Source organism: Capra hircus, chromosome 8, assembly GCF_001704415.2.
Source record: "Capra hircus breed San Clemente chromosome 8, ASM170441v1, whole genome shotgun sequence".
Lineage (NCBI taxonomy): Eukaryota > Metazoa > Chordata > Mammalia > Artiodactyla > Bovidae > Capra > Capra hircus.
In genome coordinates this window covers 85,123,163-85,145,363 of record NC_030815.1, presented here as the reverse complement: position 1 = coordinate 85,145,363, position 22,201 = coordinate 85,123,163, and the positions used below count along the sequence as shown (strand labels likewise).

At 39.1% G+C, this 22,201-nt stretch overlaps 1 protein-coding gene across 4 annotated transcripts in view; it reads right to left on the bottom strand.

The window, feature by feature from the left end:
* PTPDC1 (protein tyrosine phosphatase domain containing 1) overlaps window positions 647-22,201 on the bottom strand; it is a 73,863-nt gene continuing 52,308 nt past the window's right edge. For 2 of the 4 annotated variants that reach the window (XM_018052507.1, XM_005684179.3), the window contains exons 3-10: window positions 16,851-17,022; window positions 14,719-14,799; window positions 14,377-14,495; window positions 13,059-13,196; window positions 10,097-11,352; window positions 7,106-7,291; window positions 4,809-4,919; window positions 647-2,508 (exon numbers count right to left, since the gene is read on the bottom strand). In XM_018052507.1, the coding sequence (XP_017907996.1) occupies window positions 2,392-2,508; window positions 4,809-4,919; window positions 7,106-7,291; window positions 10,097-11,352; window positions 13,059-13,196; window positions 14,377-14,495; window positions 14,719-14,799; window positions 16,851-17,022 (2,180 nt within the window). In that variant the 3' untranslated portion in view covers window positions 647-2,391. Of the gene's footprint in view, window positions 2,509-4,808; window positions 4,920-7,105; window positions 7,292-10,096; window positions 11,353-13,058; window positions 13,197-14,376; window positions 14,496-14,718; window positions 14,800-16,850; window positions 17,023-17,506; window positions 17,897-22,201 lie in introns of those variants that run through there. The other 2 variants (XM_005684176.3, XM_018052506.1) reach the window with 2 other exon arrangements.

Below are 22,201 nucleotides of genomic sequence, written 5' to 3'. Positions count from 1 at the left end.
TATGTTTGCGTGTGTGTATCACACACACATATATAATAGCAATAGAGTGAGCTCAGTCTTTCTCAGAGGACAAAATTTGTAGGATATTCCCACTGAAGTTACAGATAAAGCAGTGCTCTGTAATGCCCTCATGGAGTCCAGTGCTGAAAGGGCCTTAAGAGGGAGAACATACTTCAAAGTCAGTCAGAGGGGAATCCTTTCATCAGCCAAGTATGAGAAGTATTTCACTCCTGGCCTGGTAAGAGAAGTAATCAAGACAATGCATGTGCTCAGCCATGGTAGTTAAGTTCTGAATGTGTGCAGTTTTGGCTCTTTCCACTCTGCTGAGCTGAATTTTTGTAGGCCTGTAACTTCTTCTAGTAGGTAGACTTCTATCCTCTGGGCTACAGAGAACTCTTCACCAGTTCAAATACTGGAAGGCAGGAATCCTGCTGACCTTGAGATTTTCCTCCCATATTTCTCTTAGAATCCTATCTGGCTGTCTCCACCCCTTGGTCATTCTGAACCAACAGAGTCGGGGCTGACTAGAGCCTGGCCAGCTGACTACTCAGTCTGCTCAGTAGGAAATCCTAATCACAAAGCCAAATCTTTATCATCAGGATCTCAAGAGCACTAAACTAAAGAAGTACAAGACAAAGATCATGCGCTTTTTCCCCACTTTTATTCAAATAAATACAAAACCTGTATACAACCTGATTCATCACACCATCTCTCTTTTTCAGAGTGGTACACTTAGATTTTAGGCAGGCACTGCTGTGGTCACAGCATGGCTGTGCAGGATCTATCCTCTAATCTGAAATGATCATTTGAGACCGACAAAGATGAGGATAGATATCTTTTTAGGTATAAAATACATTATCTTTATTAATGTACCTTTGGATAAATGTAATTGTTTTCTCCCTGTCTTTCCCAGATCAGGCACTTGAAAATAAGAAATTTCAGGAATGGGCAAACCAGTTCACTAAAATTCACTGGATTTGATTTCCTAAAAATTCAAACAGTATGGCATTTGCCACTAGAGTTAGTAAGACCAATAATGACAGACATTTTTGATGTACTAGAGTTGATTCAGAAATGTACAAGCTGGAGAAATTTCATTTCTTGTAAATTAGTTACTCTCTCTGAAATTTTGTCTTTAAGATTAAGTAGTAGCTTTAGTTTGAAACTGGTTTAGTATCACTTTTATTGGGAAAATAAGAGTCTTGGCCTCTTGTGCCCCACATATTCACTTAAATATTATTTAATGGCTTTGATTACTGATAGTTTGGTTTATAAGGAACTAAATAATTTAGGCAATTACTTCCTCTTATCTAAAACCAGTAGGGTGAATGCAGCCTACAATGAGTCAAATTCAATTTAAACATCTAAATTCTCACAGAAAAGCAACCAAAGATAAAGCCCTGAGGCAACTGGGTCTATGAAACAGTAGAGTTAGGACGTGTGGGCTGACGCTCATGCTCTATCACCCCATCAGCATGAACAGAACCGCCTCTGGGGAGTGGCTGTGGCTATGGCGCCCGCCCCTGTAAGACAGCTCTGCTGGAGTCCTGCAGCTTCCTACACTGCTTGTCACCGATCCTACTTTCTCTGTAAAGATGCTGCTCAGCTCAGCAACAGCCCAGGAGAGTGGAAATAAGGCTTGATGTGTTAAGAACTGTTCCTTCTGCCTCTGACAGCAGAGGTCAGTGAGGTTGTCAGGAAGCCTGACAAAGAGCAAGCCTATTTCCTACAGTAAAAAGTCCCAAACACTGTACTGTCAATCCTTTAAGGTAAAACTAAAACACTCACAAAAATAATACGTTTGAGACTCTTTGCCACATTTATAAAAAGAAAAAACAAAAAATTCAAACAAATGTAAAAAAATCCTTTAAAATGTAACAATAGCCTTCTTATAACAAATATCATACAGTTAAGACACTTGGTGACTTCCTTAAGGTCATGTATCAGGGCATACACATTAAAGTTTTACTATTAAAATTATCTATTTGGTAAACAGATAATTCCATCAATAAAGAGAAGAGCTCCATCAACAAAATAATTGTTTTGGAAAGAGGAGTTACAACTTTTCCCAAAATGTCAAAAAAGAACAAGGATGTAAATACCACATTCTTAAAATATTAATACAACAATATTAATTCAGTTAAATAAATACATAAATAAAAGAAGTGGCACTGACTTTATGGCAATTTTTTAACATAATATAACTGAAGGATATTTTAAAATAAATAATTGCTCCAAACAGGAACAAGCATTTCTGAGCACAAACCGAGAGCATCTGAAATACAGTGCTATGAAACGAAGCAGTTCCACACTTCAATTTGTTCAGCTATGAGCAGAAATGCCACTCAGATCTTCAAGTCTGAAACAGTCATGAAGGGAAAGTCAGCGTCACTAAATGCCAGGCCCAGGGCTATCTTTTGTCATTTTTCTTTTTTCTTCCAGTGTGTGCTTAAATATCTTCTTCAGGGTGTTGTAGACTATTGGTCCATTTTCAGAATCAAAATTAACCTAGTGATAAAGAAAATTTATATTCAGTATACTATAACAAGAATTCAGGATACTATAACCAGTCTTTATTCTGGGAGAAAAGAAAGGGGGGGAGAAAAACAAAACTTACAAACAAAATTACATATAACTAAAAAGGACACACAATACAGTTCACATATTAGTTTAAATTAAAGTAGTGTATTAGAACTGCCACTTATGTCAATACTAAACTTAGAAATGAAAACTAAAACAATTAAATCTAGTGCCTGGATAGGTACTGTACTTATGAAGCAAGCCAACAGTGAGTGTGATGGGGGTTTTGAATCCAGAGACCAACCATGGCTGGCCTAAGGGGAAAGTCTCCTTATTAAAACAATGCACACCAGCTTAACTGTTGCACTAGGCGACCTGAATAGGAAGCCTAGCTCTCTGTAAGCAATTGTAGCCTCGGGTCATATCTAACCTTTCTGTAAAATGGAGATCACAACATCCATCTCCTTAGGATTTCCGTGAGTACAAAATAGGAAGATCTAACACGGGCATGACACTTGTAAAAACCTCTGTGTAAAAGTTAATTTCCTTTCCCATTGGTGGGAAGGCACCATGTACACATATTTGGATTGTTTATCCAAGTTCACTGTATTGCAGGGTTGCAATGACATTAGGACAGAGCACCAGAGCAATCACCACACCTCCACCCTACTTCCACTGCCAAATGTGCAACTCCTTAGGAAAGATCAGGACTCCTTGACCAGTGATCCCTTCCCTTCTGGAGGGAGACAGGAAGGCCGTTCCCTCCAGGGGGGCTGGGAAGGGTCTCACACAACTTGTGGACACTGGCAGAAGACATGACAGAGTTGGGGCAAACAACTTTATGGCTGAAGGCAGCAGACTCCATAATCACATGGGTTCCCTTGCCTTCCAAGCCCCCTGGGGATGATGCAGAGGGGCACAAGTGGAGGCCACACAAGTGAGGAGTCAGCCTCACCACTGAGGAACTCCCCAGTGTCTGATGAGGGAGCTGTGCCAAGGCTGCTGAGCTGTGGCCTGAAGGAAATCTGATCTATTACACTGGAAGCAGACGCTACACAGATTTCCTTCACGAGCCAGTCTGGAATAAAAGCTATCAGGGCCTCTATTCCTAAGACTGTACACAAGCAAAGAGACCCAAGAACAGTCTTCTAATGTTTTTATAGACATATTTGGAACAACCAGTATATTTAACTTTTCATTAGTATTGCTGTGAAAGGTTAACAGAAATTGTAAAGAATTCCTACTGCTTTCAGGGAGACCAGTAATAAGGACTTATTTTTAATTAAATTCAGAAATTTAACTTTATCTTAATCATTGTTTTGTCTATCCTATCTGCAAAACTTAATAACATTAGTAATGGCCTGAACTGCATACTTTGTTACACACCAAACCACAACCCTCCCCACAGAGCAGGTAATCTCTGGGTCTATGAAAACATAAACACAGTTGTAAAAGATCACATAATTTGGTTTTGATGTGCTAACTCTGGAAATAGTCACAAAGAGACTGACTGAGAGGATGCAAAGTGGTTAGTGCTGTAAAGCTCTAGATGAAGAAAAAAGCTCCTGATGCGGAACACAGAAATCTGTAAGGACATCATTTTGGAAAGAGTGGATGGGGAAAGAGAATGGCGTATGAGTACAAATAACAATTGCTATTAATATAAATGTTTGCCAAAGACACTGTCATCAAAAAACAGGGTTCTTTGTTTAATGATATTTTGGTATCACATACAAGAGACACAAAACAAATTAGCTGAGGGAAACCTTTTCTTTTGCCATGAAATCTGGCATCTTTCTTCAGTCAGGAAAGACTACTGCAGGACAAAAGGATGTGCATGGAAAGGAAACTTTGCTTAGGATTTGCCAACCAGACACTGTTCTGAACTGGCAAAGCTGGATGTTAAATTCTCAATAGGTGGTTTCTTGTTCAGACCCAAAGTAGAACTGGCTCAAGAAGAAAAGATTCTTTCCTAGGGTTAGAATTCTACTAGGCACATGATTTTAAAATATTTCCTCAACACTCAACTGTTTCTCTCTACATAAAAGGTCTTTGTTTCAAAGTTTTCCTTCAAAAAACCCACCGTTCAGCCTTTTCTCATATCATTGTTAGAAAACTGGTATTTTTTAGCCAAAAGTCTGTAACTTTCATAAAATGTCAAACATATTTCCACTAAAGGGAAACATGGCCAAAAGTTTTATTTTAGAGAAGGCTGATGACCTCTGGATTCTGATTTACTAAGATTATGCTGACTGTGGTATGAAATGGGAAGGAGGAGTGCAACCCACCTTAGTGAAAGCTTTAATGGCACGGGCAAGAACAGCTTCCTCCACATCTGCAGGAATCGTCTGCAGGCTCACTATGCAATGCAACACGCAAAGAATAGTTTGCTGCTGGCCCTGTTTTGCAGAAATCAAAATCAAACAAGTTGTCTGGAAAATGCCTCAAGAAATAAACTCAAAACAACTGCTGAGCCAAGAACTGGTTTGCAATCAAGTATTTACTACCTCAAATACTAAACTATCTACCAAGGGCTCTACCAGTGTTTACTGTTATATGTTAATCTGAACAGCTTTCAGGAGATAATATCAAAGCTGGTTATTTATTACACAAAATACAGTTGAATCTGAAGATAAGTGCAATTTTTAATCGAATGCCTTCCATGCAGTGTACTGAAGATGATTCATTCTTGCTGTTTCTAGACAGTCACTCAATACACCTAGCAGATACTGGCACCTCACAGAAGTATGTGTACTAGACAGCTGAGTACTCAGCACTCAGCGCCTTCATGTCCTGCCAGTTGCAGACAATACTGAACGGGGAAGGACAGAAGAAAGAGTACCACAGCCCTCCAGGAACATGCTAAAGCATAAGGGGAAAGGTCCCTGAAGAATGAGTCCCCAGCTTAACTCCTAAGGGCTGCTTCCTTTGGAGAAGCAAAGGAGAAGCCCTATCACTGGAGCAATTTGCATCCAACACACCCTGTCCACTGAGTCACTAATTTTACTTCTGAAAATCTACTCCAACGACATAATCTGAAATGCAGGAAAACATGTAATCACAAATTATCATTACAGTGATCTGTATCAAAACTGTAAATAATGTAAACACCCTGCATGTGAGAACTAGAGTGAATAATGTGGAAATAGCACAATGAGACAGAAAAGTACAGGACTTCAGTGCTAGAGTTCGTATCCTGCTCTGACACATGCTGCATGCTGTGGGCAAACTGCTTCACACTCCCTCTTCTGAAAAGTGGGGCCTCTACCTCTCTGAGCAATGGAGATGAACAAAGGTGAAAATAAGAAATTATGACCTAGCAAGGGCCTGGCCCACTGCCACCCAATCAGTGAAAGTTAACTGCCTTCCTTATCCCTGCTCCGGATTAATCTCTGTCATTCAAATGCTCATGGGCATCACACAACTGTGCACAAATGCCTGTGTGTATCTCTGTGTGCCTATATTAAGCAGTAGTTAGTAGTAGAAGATTTGGAAGCAATGAAATGTTTATACCACAGCATAGCAGATTACTCAAGGCTGATTATGAGGTAACATTGTTTCCTAAAACAAAACAAATCCTATTTATAGATGAAAACTTACTATCTCTACATGGTTAAAAATACTGAATTGTATAAAAGAATCTACAATGAAGTCTCTCTTGCTTTCTAGATCCACTGTCTCTTATTACTATTCTCTAAAGGCAACCATCATTATCAGTTCCTTATTTTTCCTTCTATATTTTATATATACAAAATTATACACATAAATGGATATGTGATACACACCCTTTTTATTTTTATTTTTTTTCAGTTTTTTATTTTTTAAATTTTAAAATCTTTAATTCTTACATGCGTTCCCAAACATGAACCCCCCTCCCTGAATGTATATTCCAACCCACTTCAGTTAGTCACATTATATGCTCACAGTAAATAAGTAGAAACAAATACCTGAAAATGAGAAAGTAATTAGTTATAGCATATCTCATATTAGAGTATTATCTACCCATTTAAGGTTACATTTATGAAAAACACATGGAAAAACATTATGTTATAATTTTGAGCAAAAATGAAGTATAAAATTTTATGTGAAATAATTTTTCCAAGTTAACATATGTGTTGATAAGATTGAAAGAAAAAACTTGAAAATGTTTCAATGAAAATATTTAAAGTAGCTCTCCTGACTCATTTGATGTTGGGAAAGATTGCAGGCAGGAGAAGGGGACGACAGAGGATGAGATGGTTAGATGGCATCACCGACTCAATGGACATGAGTTTGGGTGAACTCCGGGAGTTGGTGATGGACAGGGAGGCCTGGCGTGCTGCAGTTCACGGAGTCACAGTCAGACACGACTGAGCAACTGAACTGAACTGAACCTGGGGTTATGGGTATTTTCCCATTTCATTTTTGTATCTTCTGAATGTTTACATTGGGGATGCATTTCTTCCCTTACCTTGGAAAATTTTAAATTAGACCTCAATATAGAATTCTGTGTGAGTCCTTTTTTCTCAAAATGGTTATTTTTAGTGTGTAAAACTTGTACTGAGAGCCTCAGTTAACTTCATCAACTGTTCAACAGCTATTTTACCTTTTCTAATAAGAACAGTGCTTCCGAGGCATCTGCACATCTGTCAACCAACATGTCCATGTCCTCTTTGGTTATCACAGGCTCCTTTAGCTGCTCCACCCAAGACCACATCAAACTGCACAGGATGAAAGGATCCTTCTCGCCACATATTCTTTCCCAAGCTCCATCTCGGGAATTTAGTTCTTTCTAAAAAGGGAAGGAGAAAGAAAAAGAAAGAGAAAGCAGAGCGGACAGGACAAGAGAGGAGGGAAAGGTACAGAGAGAGAGACAAAGTGAGGGAGAGGAGGGTAGGGAGGCATGCTGTGACATCTGATGAGCCCTAGGCTCTCCAGGAGAGTAAAGTCTCAGGCTCCGAGGTGGGGACTGGAACCCCTCCCAGTGGTCCCACTTTTACCCTGGGCTAAGACATTTGATTTCTCTAAGCCTCAGTTTCCCTTTGTGAAATTCATCCCCACCCCACTGGTGGGCTGAATAAACTGAGAGGGCTGTTAATGCTTCTGATACTAAGAAGGATTAGTTAACCCGAGTTCTCCATTTCATTCAGAAACCACAGAAACAATTCAAGAAGGAAACTTTCTTTTCAGGCTCCTTGGAACAAAACAAATATTTACTGCAAGAAAGTTGAATGGTAAATGAAAAAGTATAAAAGTGTCAAAAAGTTAATAAATATGATATATATAACCTATTTTTTTCAAATTCCTTTTTAGAATCCCATGTAAAATTTAACAAGTCCTGCAGTCTGAATTTGACAGGGTAAAACAACTAGGAAGTTTTGCCAATACTCCAAATGCCTGGAGATAATTTAAGGAGATTTTAAAACTTTACCTCACAGAGAGTAGGGGGGAAAGTAAGGTAACTATTTTTATTCTGAGAGGGTTCAGATTTATGTTTTAATAAATAAAATACATGTTTGCAATAGTAATAAGCAGAATAATTACCACCATTCATTCATTCACCCAAGCTAATACTCATAGAAAACTTGTAGTATGACAGGAATGATGACACAAGCCTTTTCTCTGCTTCTTACAGCAACCCAGCATAGAAGTCCCCTTTACTGATGAATGTACTGGGAGGCTCATGAAAGAAGTAACTTGCCCAGGAGCCCAAACTAAGAGGGCACATTCCCAACCCAGATCTGCTCTACCCCAGTCTGTGATGTTTTTCTCATGCTATCAGGGTCCTCCAGCACTGGTTTCTCTTTATTTTCTCCTAAATAAGCCCAAACTTTTAGTTATGCATAGTCCTTCATATCTCATAGATCATGTACATAGCAGAGTAGCTTTTATTCAATTTTATGTTATGCAGAAACGACATGACTCACAGACCCTCTTAGTAAAATGACCATTACATCATTGCTGTTTTCTGAAAATTTCCAGTGGGGCTAGGAAAAACATCAGGGATGATGAAAAGTATTAAACACATGAACTGTACCCTGGCTCTGCTACATTCAGACCACGTGACCTCAAGCACATCACTTGACCTCTGTGAGTTTTCTCACCTGTGATACTTAGTTTGTAAGTACTGAAAGGTTAACAAAGAATTTGTAAATAGTATCATCTGTCTCACAGGATTACTGTGAAAATCACATGAAACAATGTGAAAGGGCCTTAGGGATACACAGAATTCAACTGATTTTCTTTATTACTGAAAGACCCACAATAAAATCCAGAAAGGAAAAAAGGAAAACCTATCTAAAGGATAGAGTTGTATCTACATCTAGAAAATGCTTTTGTATATATTATGTGTTCAAACTGGTCATGTGGGGCAGACCTACGGTGGGGTGGTGAGCTGTCAAGCCTGAAACCGGAGGTCCTGCCGCTAGCTACTGTGGCTGTTAGGCGGAGGAGACCCGCCTACTGAGTGGAATGTTTGTTCAGCTTGGAGTACGAAATAAAGAAAATATTTCACGTTGGAAGACAGCAATACATTTAACTATTGATTAAGCAAAACACTACAATTCTGATGAAAAAATCATATGTGGAAGTGCTCTCCTCCTGTCAAACAGTTGTAGGTGAAGGCAGGCTCCATGCCTCCTCTTCTTGCCTCTGCACCTAGAAGGCCTGACCTCCTGGAAAGTGTACACACCTTGCTTGATTAGTGGTAGGAGATTCAAAAGCAGCTACAAATAATTCATGGTACATTATGGGCTAACAAGCCAAAATATCACTGAGCCAGGCCTCCCCAGGTCAGCCCTACATTTGGGCAGTTTACCATAACTAGGTTTATAAGGCTTGTCTTCTCTCTAATCAGCTGCTCATTCTAGGCAGAGAGCATGATTTTAGACATCTCCCTCATAAAAGTACAACACAAAACGATGTTAAAGTTTAAAATGTCACATTCTAATTTAAGTAAAAGCCAAGAAATAGAACTCAGGGACTCAATCTCAGATAAAACTAGTGGACACAGGGGCTCTGTGGCTACTCCCATTTGCTTTCTGGAATCCAACACCTGCCTTGTTTGTTGGGCTGGGGAGGGATTGCTGAGCAGTCAGCACTCATCACTCATCTTTCTGTCCTTACTTGATACTTGGGTTAATGAGCTTTGGGAAAGAATTGTCTCTATTTCATTTTATCTCTCAGCTCAGGGTTCTCCAAGTGTGGTTCCCTGCTAGGGCTCAGGTTAGAGATGCTTCAGGTCAGTTCCTACAGCTGTCTATCCATCTGGCCATCAGTCCCACAGGCCCAGCAAGGAAGAAGGAAACTATTGTCATCAATCACTATCATTGCCATGTTCAGTCAAGCACACTGATGACTGCTGAGCACTAAGTGCTTTCTTTCACAGAGACTGAAATGAACCTATACAAGAGACCTGTGTCTGTTGTTTCAATGACAGCAATTTGGTATTACAGCTGAGTAACTTGACATTCAAAAGTTATGTATTATACCAAAATGTCTTCAAATTCCTGAAAACAAATGAACTTGGGAAAGTGTATTACTTTTGCTCTGACAAAAATATTTCCTACTCATAAATAATTAAATGAAATACAAATACCTGCCACATTTCTACCTTCTTTTTCACTTCCTCCTTTTCTGCAATCTCATTTAAATTTGCCAGGGCTTTGGCTGCCAGTATTCTCCTTGCTTCAACACTCAACTCAGACTGTAAAGCCATATGTGCAGCAACTTCAGACAGGTATTTGCTGTTCTGAGTTTCATTCCCCAAGAACTGTGCTTTGGGACTGGACCCACAGTCCACAGGGCGGCGGCAAGTCTCACCATCCTCTGCAACAGAGCTTGGGCCACGACCACCGTGACTTTCACACTCACAGTGGTATACTTTCTGTTGAGAACAGTTTGGTCCCTTAGGAATATTTGCAAAGTTTGGTGCGACTGGTTCCCCAGGGTTGTATGAACCTGAAATTCCTGAAGAGAAGGTTCTACTTCTCTGTACTTCCTTTGGAATGCTCGTCCTATGGAAAACTGATGACCCATCATCTTTGAGTCCCTCTGGGACTCCAAATTTAGTGTGATTCCAGAAAGAAAATGTATTGCGGACCAGCGTTTCCTTATTTAAATCTAGTTGTGGAGACTGTGGGTAGTAACAACGGCTTATGTGCTTCTGCTGCCTGGGATTATGGCAAAGCAAGGCTTGGGCAGGCACTGTCCATGGAGTCCTCCCTTGCTCCAGAAGCGACTCGGGCCTTTTTAAATCTGAGTCACTGTAGCTGAGCTGCCTTTTCAGATGAGCCAGGGGCTGAAGACACTCGACATTCCGCCTCTTCCAAAGAGGGTCCAACTCTTGCTCACTGGAAAGAACCACATCCTGATTCTCAAAATCCATCACCACTGCATTGGGGGTGAAAGTGTCTGATGCATCACTGTCATGTCTCAGTAACTCCTTATCCAGCTGCCTTGTGATCATCTCAGAAACAGTCTTTTCAATTTCAGCTGAGAGGCCAGGTATGTCGGCCACTTCTTCTGTCACCACTGGCCTGTTCTCAGCTAAGTCCAGCAGCAATTTGCAAACGAGGTGAATAATTTTGGGTATGTGTTTCAGAAGTCGTGCCTCATATCCGTGAAGCAGATGCCGCTGACGAATGAGATACTGTGCTAGGGTGACAGCATGTGCCTTGGGGTCACAGCAAGAGAATATATTGCGAAGAGGAATCAGAAACTGAGTAAATTCCCTTACACAGAGTAGCTGTCCTCGAGTTTGTATGGAATTAGGTCGCTTTGCCCGAACAAATATAATTGCTTGGTCAGCAGTCATTCTTGTTGCAAAAACTAAGTAACATGCTATTAAAACACCTAAACAATGAAGAAATGAAGATTGGTATGAGAAAAATTTATATTTTTAGTTATACTCTTTGATGATTTTAAAATTTGAATATGTATTAGGAAACCATATATATATATAGGAACATTTTAAGAACAATGATAACTTTTAAACTTTTGGTACACGGGTTCACCTATTTACTTGTCTCTATGGTAACCCTCCCCTTGACTTAGAACCCTTGGTCACCTCTTTACCACAGGGCAAGCACAAGTACTGTCACAGTGAACCTGAGCATGTGTGGAGTAAGGAAGGATGGCTGAGTGTGGAGGGCAATGACTGAATGAACTGATGACCTGCTTCATTTATCCTCATTATGCCCAACTCCAACATGGAAGAAAGCCAATACTGCTTTCCACTCTGAACAGTTCTTAAAAATTTCTATTCAATCACTCCATACGTTCTGCTTGGAACTTCCCAGCCCTTTCAGCTTTGACATCAATTGGTGGCACATTCCAGACCTGCATTTTTCCCACTTGGGTATTTTTATCTTTGGCGACTATTCATTTTCACAATCTATTTCCTCTCTTGCAGTTTCTTCTTTAAGAAGAAACTAATGCCTAAACTAATATATATTTTCCTCCAGACCACAGATACTTTTCTATAAGTACTTAATAGTAAGGAAGACCACATTAACAGTGTAAAAATTATGTACTACCATTAATACTAAACTGAAATGAATAATAAAAAGGTGATAAATTTAAATACAACAGTTAATTAACATCAAGTAAAAGGCAAATCAAAAGACATCTGTGTGATTCATGAAGTTTCTGAATCTCATTACACATGAAAATCAGAACCTCTGAAAAATGCCTGGTTTCCTAGTATGACATAAGGTCCAACATATCTTTCTCACTAGGATAAGGCAGTTCTTTAGGGCAAGTATGATATATCTGCAGAACTATCACGTGGAATCCCTAGAACACTGAGATCTTGGCTCAACCATGAGAGCTGACAATCTGAAGCAGAACTACGTCCCCATTCCCCTCCCCAGTAAGTGGGAAGGCCAGCGGTAAGTACATGGGTACATTGTAAACAGAGTCAGACTCTGGTGTCTGGCTGGATTAGATGACCAATGAAGATTCCATCCTTTTTGTGCCCTAGTTTCGGCATTGCACTGATATTCTGCTGCATTTTAAAGTAAAATCATTGATTTTTATACAGAATTTAGGCACAGTTAAGACTCTACAAACAAAATCCTTATAGCAGTGGCTTTAAATCATGGTCCTGTCACTTTAGATACAGCAAATTAACCTTCTTCAAAACTTACAGTGTTGCTAACAACTTAAAAAGATTATTGGATGAAACAATGCTTGCTATTTCCATTATTATTTTGGTTAATGAAGATAAAATTTTAAAAAGACTTATGTATTAAAAACAAAAGTATTGACTTTTTTCCTTTAAAGAAGAAAATCAGAAAGGTCATTCAGCTAGCTATGGAAACCCACCTATTTTTCAATATGATGCAGTTTTAACTCTAAATCATTCAAAAAATACTCTCATGGATATATGGTCACTGAAACTATCTATTTAAGATATTTCAAGTATCTTTTATTGACTTGCTCCATTTGACTCCAAACCTTCGATAGGAATCTGAAAACTATCCTTAAGAACTAGGAAATGTTTTTCCTTATATGTTTAAATACACAGAAAGGCAATAAAACCACCCCCTAGAATTTACCTGTTCGACCAAGCCCTGCATGACAATGGATAGCTACTTTTCCTTCTTGTAAGGCAAATGTCATCACCTTCACCATATCTAAGATGGTGGTAAGGGATGCTACACCATAATCCTTCCATCCAAAGTTGTAGAAATAAACTGGACAATGAAAAAGAACAAGAAGAAATCAACATATAGGAGAAATACTTGCAAAGACATTTGAAAAAACTGAGTGAAGTCATGAAAAATATACAGCTGTGAAAACACGCAGATCTCACTGGATGTGTAGACCTAAAATAACAGGCTTTTCCCATTTCCAGTAAATTTACTGTTAGCATTTCTTAAAAAGCATATTCTGTGTTATTTAACACATTTCCTGCTGAAACTCAGCAATAATGAAAAGCAGGATTATAAATTAAAGTTGATGACCTATGCCAAGATTACTCTACCATGGAGGGAAAGCATGCAACCTTGTTTAAGCACTGAAACATGTCTGACTGACTGATAAATGACATGAGGTGGCACATACAGGTTTTTCTAACTAGTGGGATAAAAAGCTAGCATGAACTTCAAGTTGTAGAAGTGGCATAGGTTGATCCTTTCCAGCTTGGTGTGAATGACACATGTTCAGGGGATTCTAAGCTAAAGCTCCTGTGACTGATAAGCTTCTGGACTTGTCACATACAGAATCCCCACACCCTACCCACTGGGTAGAGCTATGCGGTAGGAAAAAGCACAAATAAGTCCTGGGTTTTAATCCTGTTGCTATGTTTAAGTTGTGTAATCCTGGGCAAGTCAGAACTTCCTCAGTCTGTGTGACCTCATATGTGAAACAGAACAACAACTATATATATATATATATATATATATATATATATATAGTTAAACATTCATTTATTTATTTGGCTGTGCTGGGTCTTGGTTGCAGCATGTGGGATCTACTTCCCCGACCAGGGATGGAACCCAGGCCCCCTGCATTGGGAGCACAGTCTTAGCCACTGGACCATCAGGGAAGTCTAGAACAACTACATTACACGAATGCTTTAAGGATTAAATGAGATGATGGGTCTGACATACTGTTTCTGTTAATTATGCAGGTATTATTTCTACAAGATCTCCTCTCAAGATCTCTCTCACAGGAAAAAAGAAATTCTGTACTTTCAACACCAATACTAAATAAGATATTTAAAGACAAAGTTATCTCATCTTCACTTTTCAGAAGCCCTACTACTGTGCATGAACTTTGTTTCCATCACCTTTTTAACCTAAGAACTGAGCAGACAAAAGTCTCTGAGTTCTGTCCTTGGTAACGTATGGAAAGGAGGTTGGAAGGACTTACTGCCAGCCTCCATGAAAGCTTCAGGAAGATATGTGAAGCCACTTTCTTGTTCCAGAGGGTTCCCACAGCTGGCATGCTCACCAGGACGCTGCAGGTTAATGATACTTTTTATCCCATGGCTTAAAGGAAAAAGAAGAAAATTAGTCATATTGGGGAGGTAGTGTTAACAAAAAATAACCATTTTTGGTATTAATAAACATTACTCTTAAAACTTTATCTTACTTGAAATAAGTTCCTCACATTTCTGTTGGTAAAATGAAAGGACTTCTATTTTAAGTCAAAAGCAGTTGGAAAAGAAGACATAAGCTGGCTTATTACAGTGTCTAAACATACAACATTTACCTTCGGAACTGCTCAATGATACAGAACTTCTCCAGGACCTCAGTGGATGGGCGTGCCATGGCCAGGATATTATCAGTGACCCTACAGATGGGAGAAGGGACTGATGAAATGCACAGAACTGAGAAAGTAAGATTTCAAGCCCTTACTTTTTCTCTGATTTCAACAATACTGTAAGATAAGAATCTCCTTATACAAATCTGGCTTCAATTCTGTATTATGATTAGGACTATAAGAAACCCTCACTTCTTAAATCCCTGGAAACAATTCCAGAACATAATGTATTTACGGGCTCCAGCAAAGTATCTTCAAGGACTTTCATGAGATTCTAGCGGCCATGACAGAATGATGGAGAAACCTCAGCTCCATGCAGCAAAAGTAACATCCTGGATTAGTTATCCAGAGGTTACTGACTAAATGAGGAGGGCCAGCTGGGAAGCATTTTTAGTTACTTTAGTTATCTATACCTCAGTTATCTAATGTGTTGAGTGAGGGTAATAATGCCTGCCTTATAGGGTTTGTGTGAGAATTCAATATGATGTGACTATAAAATCTTTTAGCATAAATCCTGGCATGTGGTTATGAATAAATGCTGAGTTATTATGATTTAGAAAAAAAAATCACTTTGGAGTCAGTCAGGCCTGGTTTCAAATGCTGGCTTTTCTATTTTCCAGCTGTGCAGCAAATTACTTAGTCTCTCTGGACTTCAATTCCTTATCAATAAGATGACACTAACAATGCCTACTTAAAAGGGTTTTATGACCATAATAATTTGAAAATGTCTAGCACTGTGACTGGCCTGTAATCAAATGGATGTTTACTGAGTGTACAAATGGACAGAGGCCCAGTAAATGGCTGTCATTCTCACTAGGGCTCTAACTTCCCTCTGTTCTGATCAAATTTCTCACCAGTGGTCTGGTGAAAGATACCTAAGATAGACTGTCACAAGTTGTGGGTTACAAGAACCTGAGAGGAGTAACAGAGACATCAGATGAGCAGGTCAGGATTCAGAAAGATACCATCTCTCGTGCCTGGGGCAATATCTAAAAACAGGGAACCACGAAGGTTTGGGATCCCCCAAATGTAATAGCACTTAGTGTAAGATTAGGAGAGATGTAATGCAAAAACAGCAGAGGTGAAAACAAGAGAGTTTAGTCAACAATAAACCAGAAATGTTAATGTGACCTTAAGCTGCATTATTATAAATTTATGTGCCTGGCCACATCTCAGGAGTAGTGTTTGCTTTTTCATGACACTCTTTAAGAAAGGTAGTGATGAAGGTAACGACAGTGGACCCCAGACTATAACACTACACATGTACCCAACAAATCCAATGTGAAAAAGTACAGGGCTGGAGGTTAATAAACTGGCTGACAAATATCTGATTTGTACATGGATTCTTACTCTATAAAATGATTCACCAGCAGAGTTATTTAAATAGTGAATTCTTCTTAGTGCATTCCAAATATGGTTTTAAATATCAGAATTTTTCAAAGATATCACTATATCAAAAAAGGTATACTTGACAATTTGCTAATAATAATAAAAACAGCATGATTCAATAATGAATGAATTACACTTACATACCATAAACAATGAAAGCATTTTACATCATCTACTGAACTGACAACTTATACCACCCTCTACTGAGGCAGACTGGAAGTGTGTGTATTTGTATGAAAATGTATCCTTTTATACAGAGTACAGGAACAAAATAAAAATGAGGCTAAAGTTCACCTACATGAAAGTGAAAAACTACCTATATACCTCATAATTTCTCAAATTTATAGCTGAATATTTTAATTGTTTCTAGCAGTCTCTGAAATTTAAAATCTATCTAGTTACCAATTCTTTAAGATACTTTACCTACAACATTCTACTTTATTAAAAAAAAAAATCCTATAGGGTTGGTTTCATTATTTCCATTTTACAGATGAGGAAACTGGTTCAGAGTGCCTGTGAGTAGGCCAGATTGTCAAGAGGGGAAGCCAGGGATGGAAGGTGAGGCCCTCTGACTTCAAAATCCCACATTCCTTCTTCTACAGGCTACTTCCTCTGCCCATCACCTACAACTCCATTTCCTTTTCCTACTTAGCAGTAGGTGGGAGCTATCAAAGACTGAAAGAATCACTTACCAGGATGAGTAGACCCCTTTAACAGCTTGTTCCTGTTCACTCCAGCGAGCTGCATTTTCATACTTGCAAGCTTTGCCACCACATGCCACAGAACAGGCCACATGTCCAGGAATGACATGCCGCAAACGCTCTCCAACTTTTGTATACTTTGGCGTTGGACGTCCTGAATTTCCTAGAACAGACGAAGAAGGGAAGATTTAAAGTCCTACTCCCCAAACGGAATAGTAACAAGGGAAAGAGCTTCCAATTTCTCTCAGGATTGCATGACAAGTTGGTGCTAAATCCCCTTCATTTTGTCAGGAATAAAACTGTTTCCCTTTCATATAAGTGCACTATCCTTTACTTCGGAAAAGGCCTTTGCACACAAGAATCTCCATATGGGGTACTGGTAATGAAAAGGAAGAAACTGTTACAGCAGATCTTCTACAAAGAAATGAGTTTTACACAAGAACTACATTTTTAATGAAAAAAACATAAAACATTCAATCATTTTTATCTATTGCATGTCTACTGAATCTCTTAGCATAACAGACAATAAAAAGTATAACACAGAATTCTCAAAATTTTAAAAGGTATAAACACAGCATAGCTTCTTCACAATCATTGTATTTAAACTCAAAATTGTTGTCAATCTTTAAGAAGAAAAGGAGCTTTACTTTTTCTCTCGGGGCAAGTTGGGTTTCTCTCAGCACAGCTGACAGAGGACATGGCCACCATCACCTGGAGAGAGGACGAGGACAGCACCTTGGCAGCAGAGCTGCGCCGCCCCTGCTGCAGCCGCAGGATAGGGTCGGAGGCAGAGTGGCGACGACCCTCGAAAAAGGAGCTGAGGAATGGCACAGCAGAAAGCCTCCGGGGTGGATCCTGCATGGTGCTGGGCTTCCAGGAGGGAAGAGCTGGAGGCGAGATGTCAGCGCCAGCCTGCTCCATGATGAAGTTACACTGAGATGTGAGCATCACTCTGCGTGATCTAACTGCTGTTCAGGATAGGCTGACTTGTTTCCATAGTGACAAACAAAGAAAGTACTGATTCCCACTCAGATCTGTACAAGCAAAATCCCTTATGAATGGATTGTGTTTTGAACAGATTGTTCGAATACAGGGAAGAATAACATGTATTTTAAATAGATTATACCTAAAATGTGACTTTTCTACTGTTTCTCAAATACCGTCAAAAAGATCTGACTGCTCAGAGAATTATATCTAAAATATTGTAATGAATTTAGAAAAATGTCTTTATGATGCAAACACACACATTATTAAAATACCGAAATTTTGTTCTTCCTTTCGTATCTATTCTCTGAATATTTTGAAAAATATTCTCTTTCTACTCCTCTCTGGAACAGGGCAGATAAAAAGTTAGTTGTAATAAAGTGGGACATATTAGATACCTCTAACATCATTAAAACATCATTTTTCAAAGCCAAAAATCCCTCTATTTTTTGTTTAGTTGCTAAATCATATCTGACTCTTTCACAGTCTCATGGACTATAGCCTGCCAGGCTCCTCTGTCCATGGGATTTCCCAGGCAAGAATACTGGAGTGCATTGCTATTTCCTTCTCCAGGGAATCTTCCCGACCCAGGGACTGAACTCGCATCTCCTGCACTAGAGGTAGACTATCAGTGGGCCACCTTGGAAACCTGAAACCCTCTATTATTTTATAGAACAACTTAAGAAATGCTTGGAGAGAAGAAATAAAGACATCTTGAGGGCTGGTATACTAACCAAAGACATTTATTTTCATATTTCTATTTTCAGAATGTGAAAATCCAATTCTTGGTTATTGGATAGTTATAGCAGTCATAACTACAGCCCTCAAAAACTCAAAAGACATGCTTCTGTGTCTTTTGTTGCTGACTAAGGGGAAAGAGAAGCTTCAATAATGTCTTGGCAGAGACACAGGAAGAAAATCCACTAAGTATCACATTTTTTAAAGGAACTGGATGAGGGGGAGGTTGCAACTTGAGGATAAAGGATATAAAGAACACAGAAACTGTTAACAACCACCCATTGTCCGCCTCCTCTCTTGTTAATGTCAAACTGCAATACCCTCACCCCACCCCGTGTCTTTTTCTCTTTCTGTTTCTCCAAATGGTATTCTGGCCATGTGCAGATGGAAACAAACTACTGTCACAGATAGGGCTCTTTGCTTTGTTCTGTTCTATTTTAATAATTAATAATGCTTTAAAGCTTGCTCCTTTTAAAACACATCCCCATTTCTCCAAATGGATATGTTTTGTCAAATAAGATACAGCAGCTCAACTTGGTGTCTAAATTTGAGTGTAGCATCCTGCCCCTGTCATTTTGTAAACAGCAATGAAAAAGAATTTCTTCTAATGTAGTCTATTCAGAAGGCACAGCTTCCACAGTTTTAAAGGAAAGGAAAGTACAGAGGATGTGGTGAGGAAAGCATGTTGGAACCTGATGTCAAGAGGCCCTAAATGCTCAAAATAAGAAGTCTGAGTCTGCTGTTGGGGAACAGGAGTCTGACTCAAGTTTCTCAGGGTTAACACTCCCTGCAAAGACAGGGATTGAAGTCAAGGACTGAGGGCCTGCTGGGACAGTGACAGTAAGTGTGGGAGCAAGATAGTATAGGGGCGGACACTGCACTGCATGCCAAGACTTCAAGTCTAAGCGAGCAGCAACAAGACACTTAAGTCAGTAAATATGCAGTCCATAACGAGAAGGTGCCATAGAAAACCCAGCAGGCAATCTCCATCTGAGATGAAAATGCATGTGAGGCAGCAACTAGGAGGCCTCAACCAGTGAGCAGGAAATGCCTGATCTGTGCAGCTCTAAGGACATGAGAGTCCAAGTGACTCTGCTCTCAACAGTTCTGAAAATGAGAATGAATTTGATGAGGATAGGACTTGTCTGGACCAAGCTAAGGAAGGGAAGATTTTTCTGTCATCTCAGGAATAATTTCTGCTGTGAAATCTTAAGAACTGGGCTGGCCTCAAATAAATATGCAACCACTTAGTGGGCTGAGTTACCAGACAGGGACACTGAGTTTGGGCTTTCAGTAAAGTAGAGTGAAGGCAAACAGGAATCCAAAAGGTGACTGCAGCCCTCGCTCTCAGCATATTCTTGCCTTGCTCACTCACCTGGGGCACCCAGGGGTGCTGGCATACACTGGCACTGTCTGGTGCTGAACTGGAGTGCTACCCACCTGTGGGCACGACAGACAGAGCAGAGGCCTCCATTCCCCAAGACATGTCAGAACTGTCAACCTCACTATTGCATGCTCCAAACTACTCCTTTAAAAATGCCCAATTCATAGCCAAATCCACCTTTAAAAATCAGTTTTTATTTATGCCAAATGATGTTACAATAGGGAAGAGTACCTTTCATTCCACCCCTAAACTCATCTTCCTTTCAATATTTGTCCACAGGCACGTAGATTTTCTATTTATTTGTAGTCATAATTGCAAATAATTTCCCCTGCTTTTACTAAGCAGCATAGCCAACACCTTCCCATTTTGCTTTAGTCTTATTTTCATTTAGTGGATGCGTAAGATTTTGATGCGTTATAATTTACCTAGTCATTCTTTAGCTGTTGACTATTTAGGCTATTATTATATTGTTTAAAAATAAGGTATTATATATTTTCAGGATTAAAATTTTTTACTTCTATTTTTTCCTTCATTAAACCAGAGATGATATGACTGGTGTGCAAGGCTCATATTTTTATTTACTTGACTTTACATGTTTGAACAACTAACTTTATACAAGTGGAAAGGAGTAATATTTTATAGCAAATCACAGGTTTTTCCTGAAGTCAGAGAAGAACACAGCATTAAAATGAAGATCAAGAGATGCTGTCTCTGATAAGCTATTTTGCCAAGCTCTGTGACCTCAGAAATCCATATCTCCACATACCCATGTTTTCATTCATAGAATGTTGCCAAAAAGCAATCATGCCATGACTTTAAAGGGATTATCTTCTAATTCATGGAATAAAACATGTTAGAACTTGTACCAAATTAGTACAAATTGGTCTCTCTTTTTTGTATTATTTAAAAAAATAGTTATTTTATTCATTTTGTGGATCAATTTAGTTACTAATACTCATACTTTTTGTTTCACACCTCTGTAAGACTTTGTATTACATCCTAAAAATCAATTAAAAATTATAAATTGGGATGAATCATATAGATTGCTAATGATGAATTGTTCAGACTAACATTTTAATATTCATTTAAATTAACAATTGGAAAAAAAATGAAGCCTTTTTCTTAAAAGGAGCAACAAGACTACTTAATTTCTAGTATTTTTCATGTTTTATATAAGATGGAAGTGTTTTAAAGCAAGAGTAATTTTATGAAGGGCCATATTTTCAATAGACATCTAAAAGCTAAAAAAACTTTTTTTCTGACAACCACAGAGATAGGCTGTTGTTGTTCTTGTTCAGCCGCTCAGTCATGTCTGACCCTTTGCAACCCCACAGACTGCAGCACGCCAAGCTTCCCTGTCCTTCATCATCTCCTGGAGCTTGCTCATACACATGTCCATAGAGTCTCATGTCCATTTAGTCACATGTCTATGTAGTCTCAGTCCTAAGTCAATAAAGCAGTCATTTCCAGGAGCTAGACTAGAACGCTGACTTTTTAGCTTCTTTTTTTCCACTTTTTGTGACATGAGACTCATTTCTCACAAGGAAATTAACTATTCCACTGTTTGACAGCTCAAGATGTTTTCTACTGTTGAGTCAAAATCCATTTCTCTGTAAACACTAGTCCTGGTTCCTCCCTTTGAAAGCGAAAGTCGCTCAGTCGTGTCCGACTCTTTGCAACTCCACAGACTGTACAGTCCATGGAATTCTCCAGGCCAGGATACTGGAGTGGGTAGCCTATTCCTTCTCCAGGGGATCTTCCTGAACCAGGAATCGAACCAGTGTCTCCTGCATTGCAGGCAGATTATTTACCAACTGAGCTATCAGGGAAGTTAAAAATGAAAAATAAAGCATCTCTCTGACTTGCAAGGTTTTCAAATATCTGAAGACAGAACCTCTCCAAGACTCCCCCATTGCAAATCTTAATTTTTACAAACATTAATAGTCATTGCTTCCAGATCCTTCACTATAATTCATTTTCTTCAGAGAGTCCCCCAGCCCCTGCCTTCCCTTTACAGATAAACTTCTAAAAAGAAAATTTGACTTCATTTGCTATTTTCATTTGTGATCTGTTTCATGATGGCCACAGGACTCGAAAAGGTCAGTTTTCATTCCAATTCCAAAGAAAGGCAATGCAAAAGAATGCTCAAACTACTGCACAGTTGCACTCATCTCACACACTAGTAAAGTAATGCTCAAAATTCTCCAAGCCAGGCTTCAGCAATATGTGAACTGTG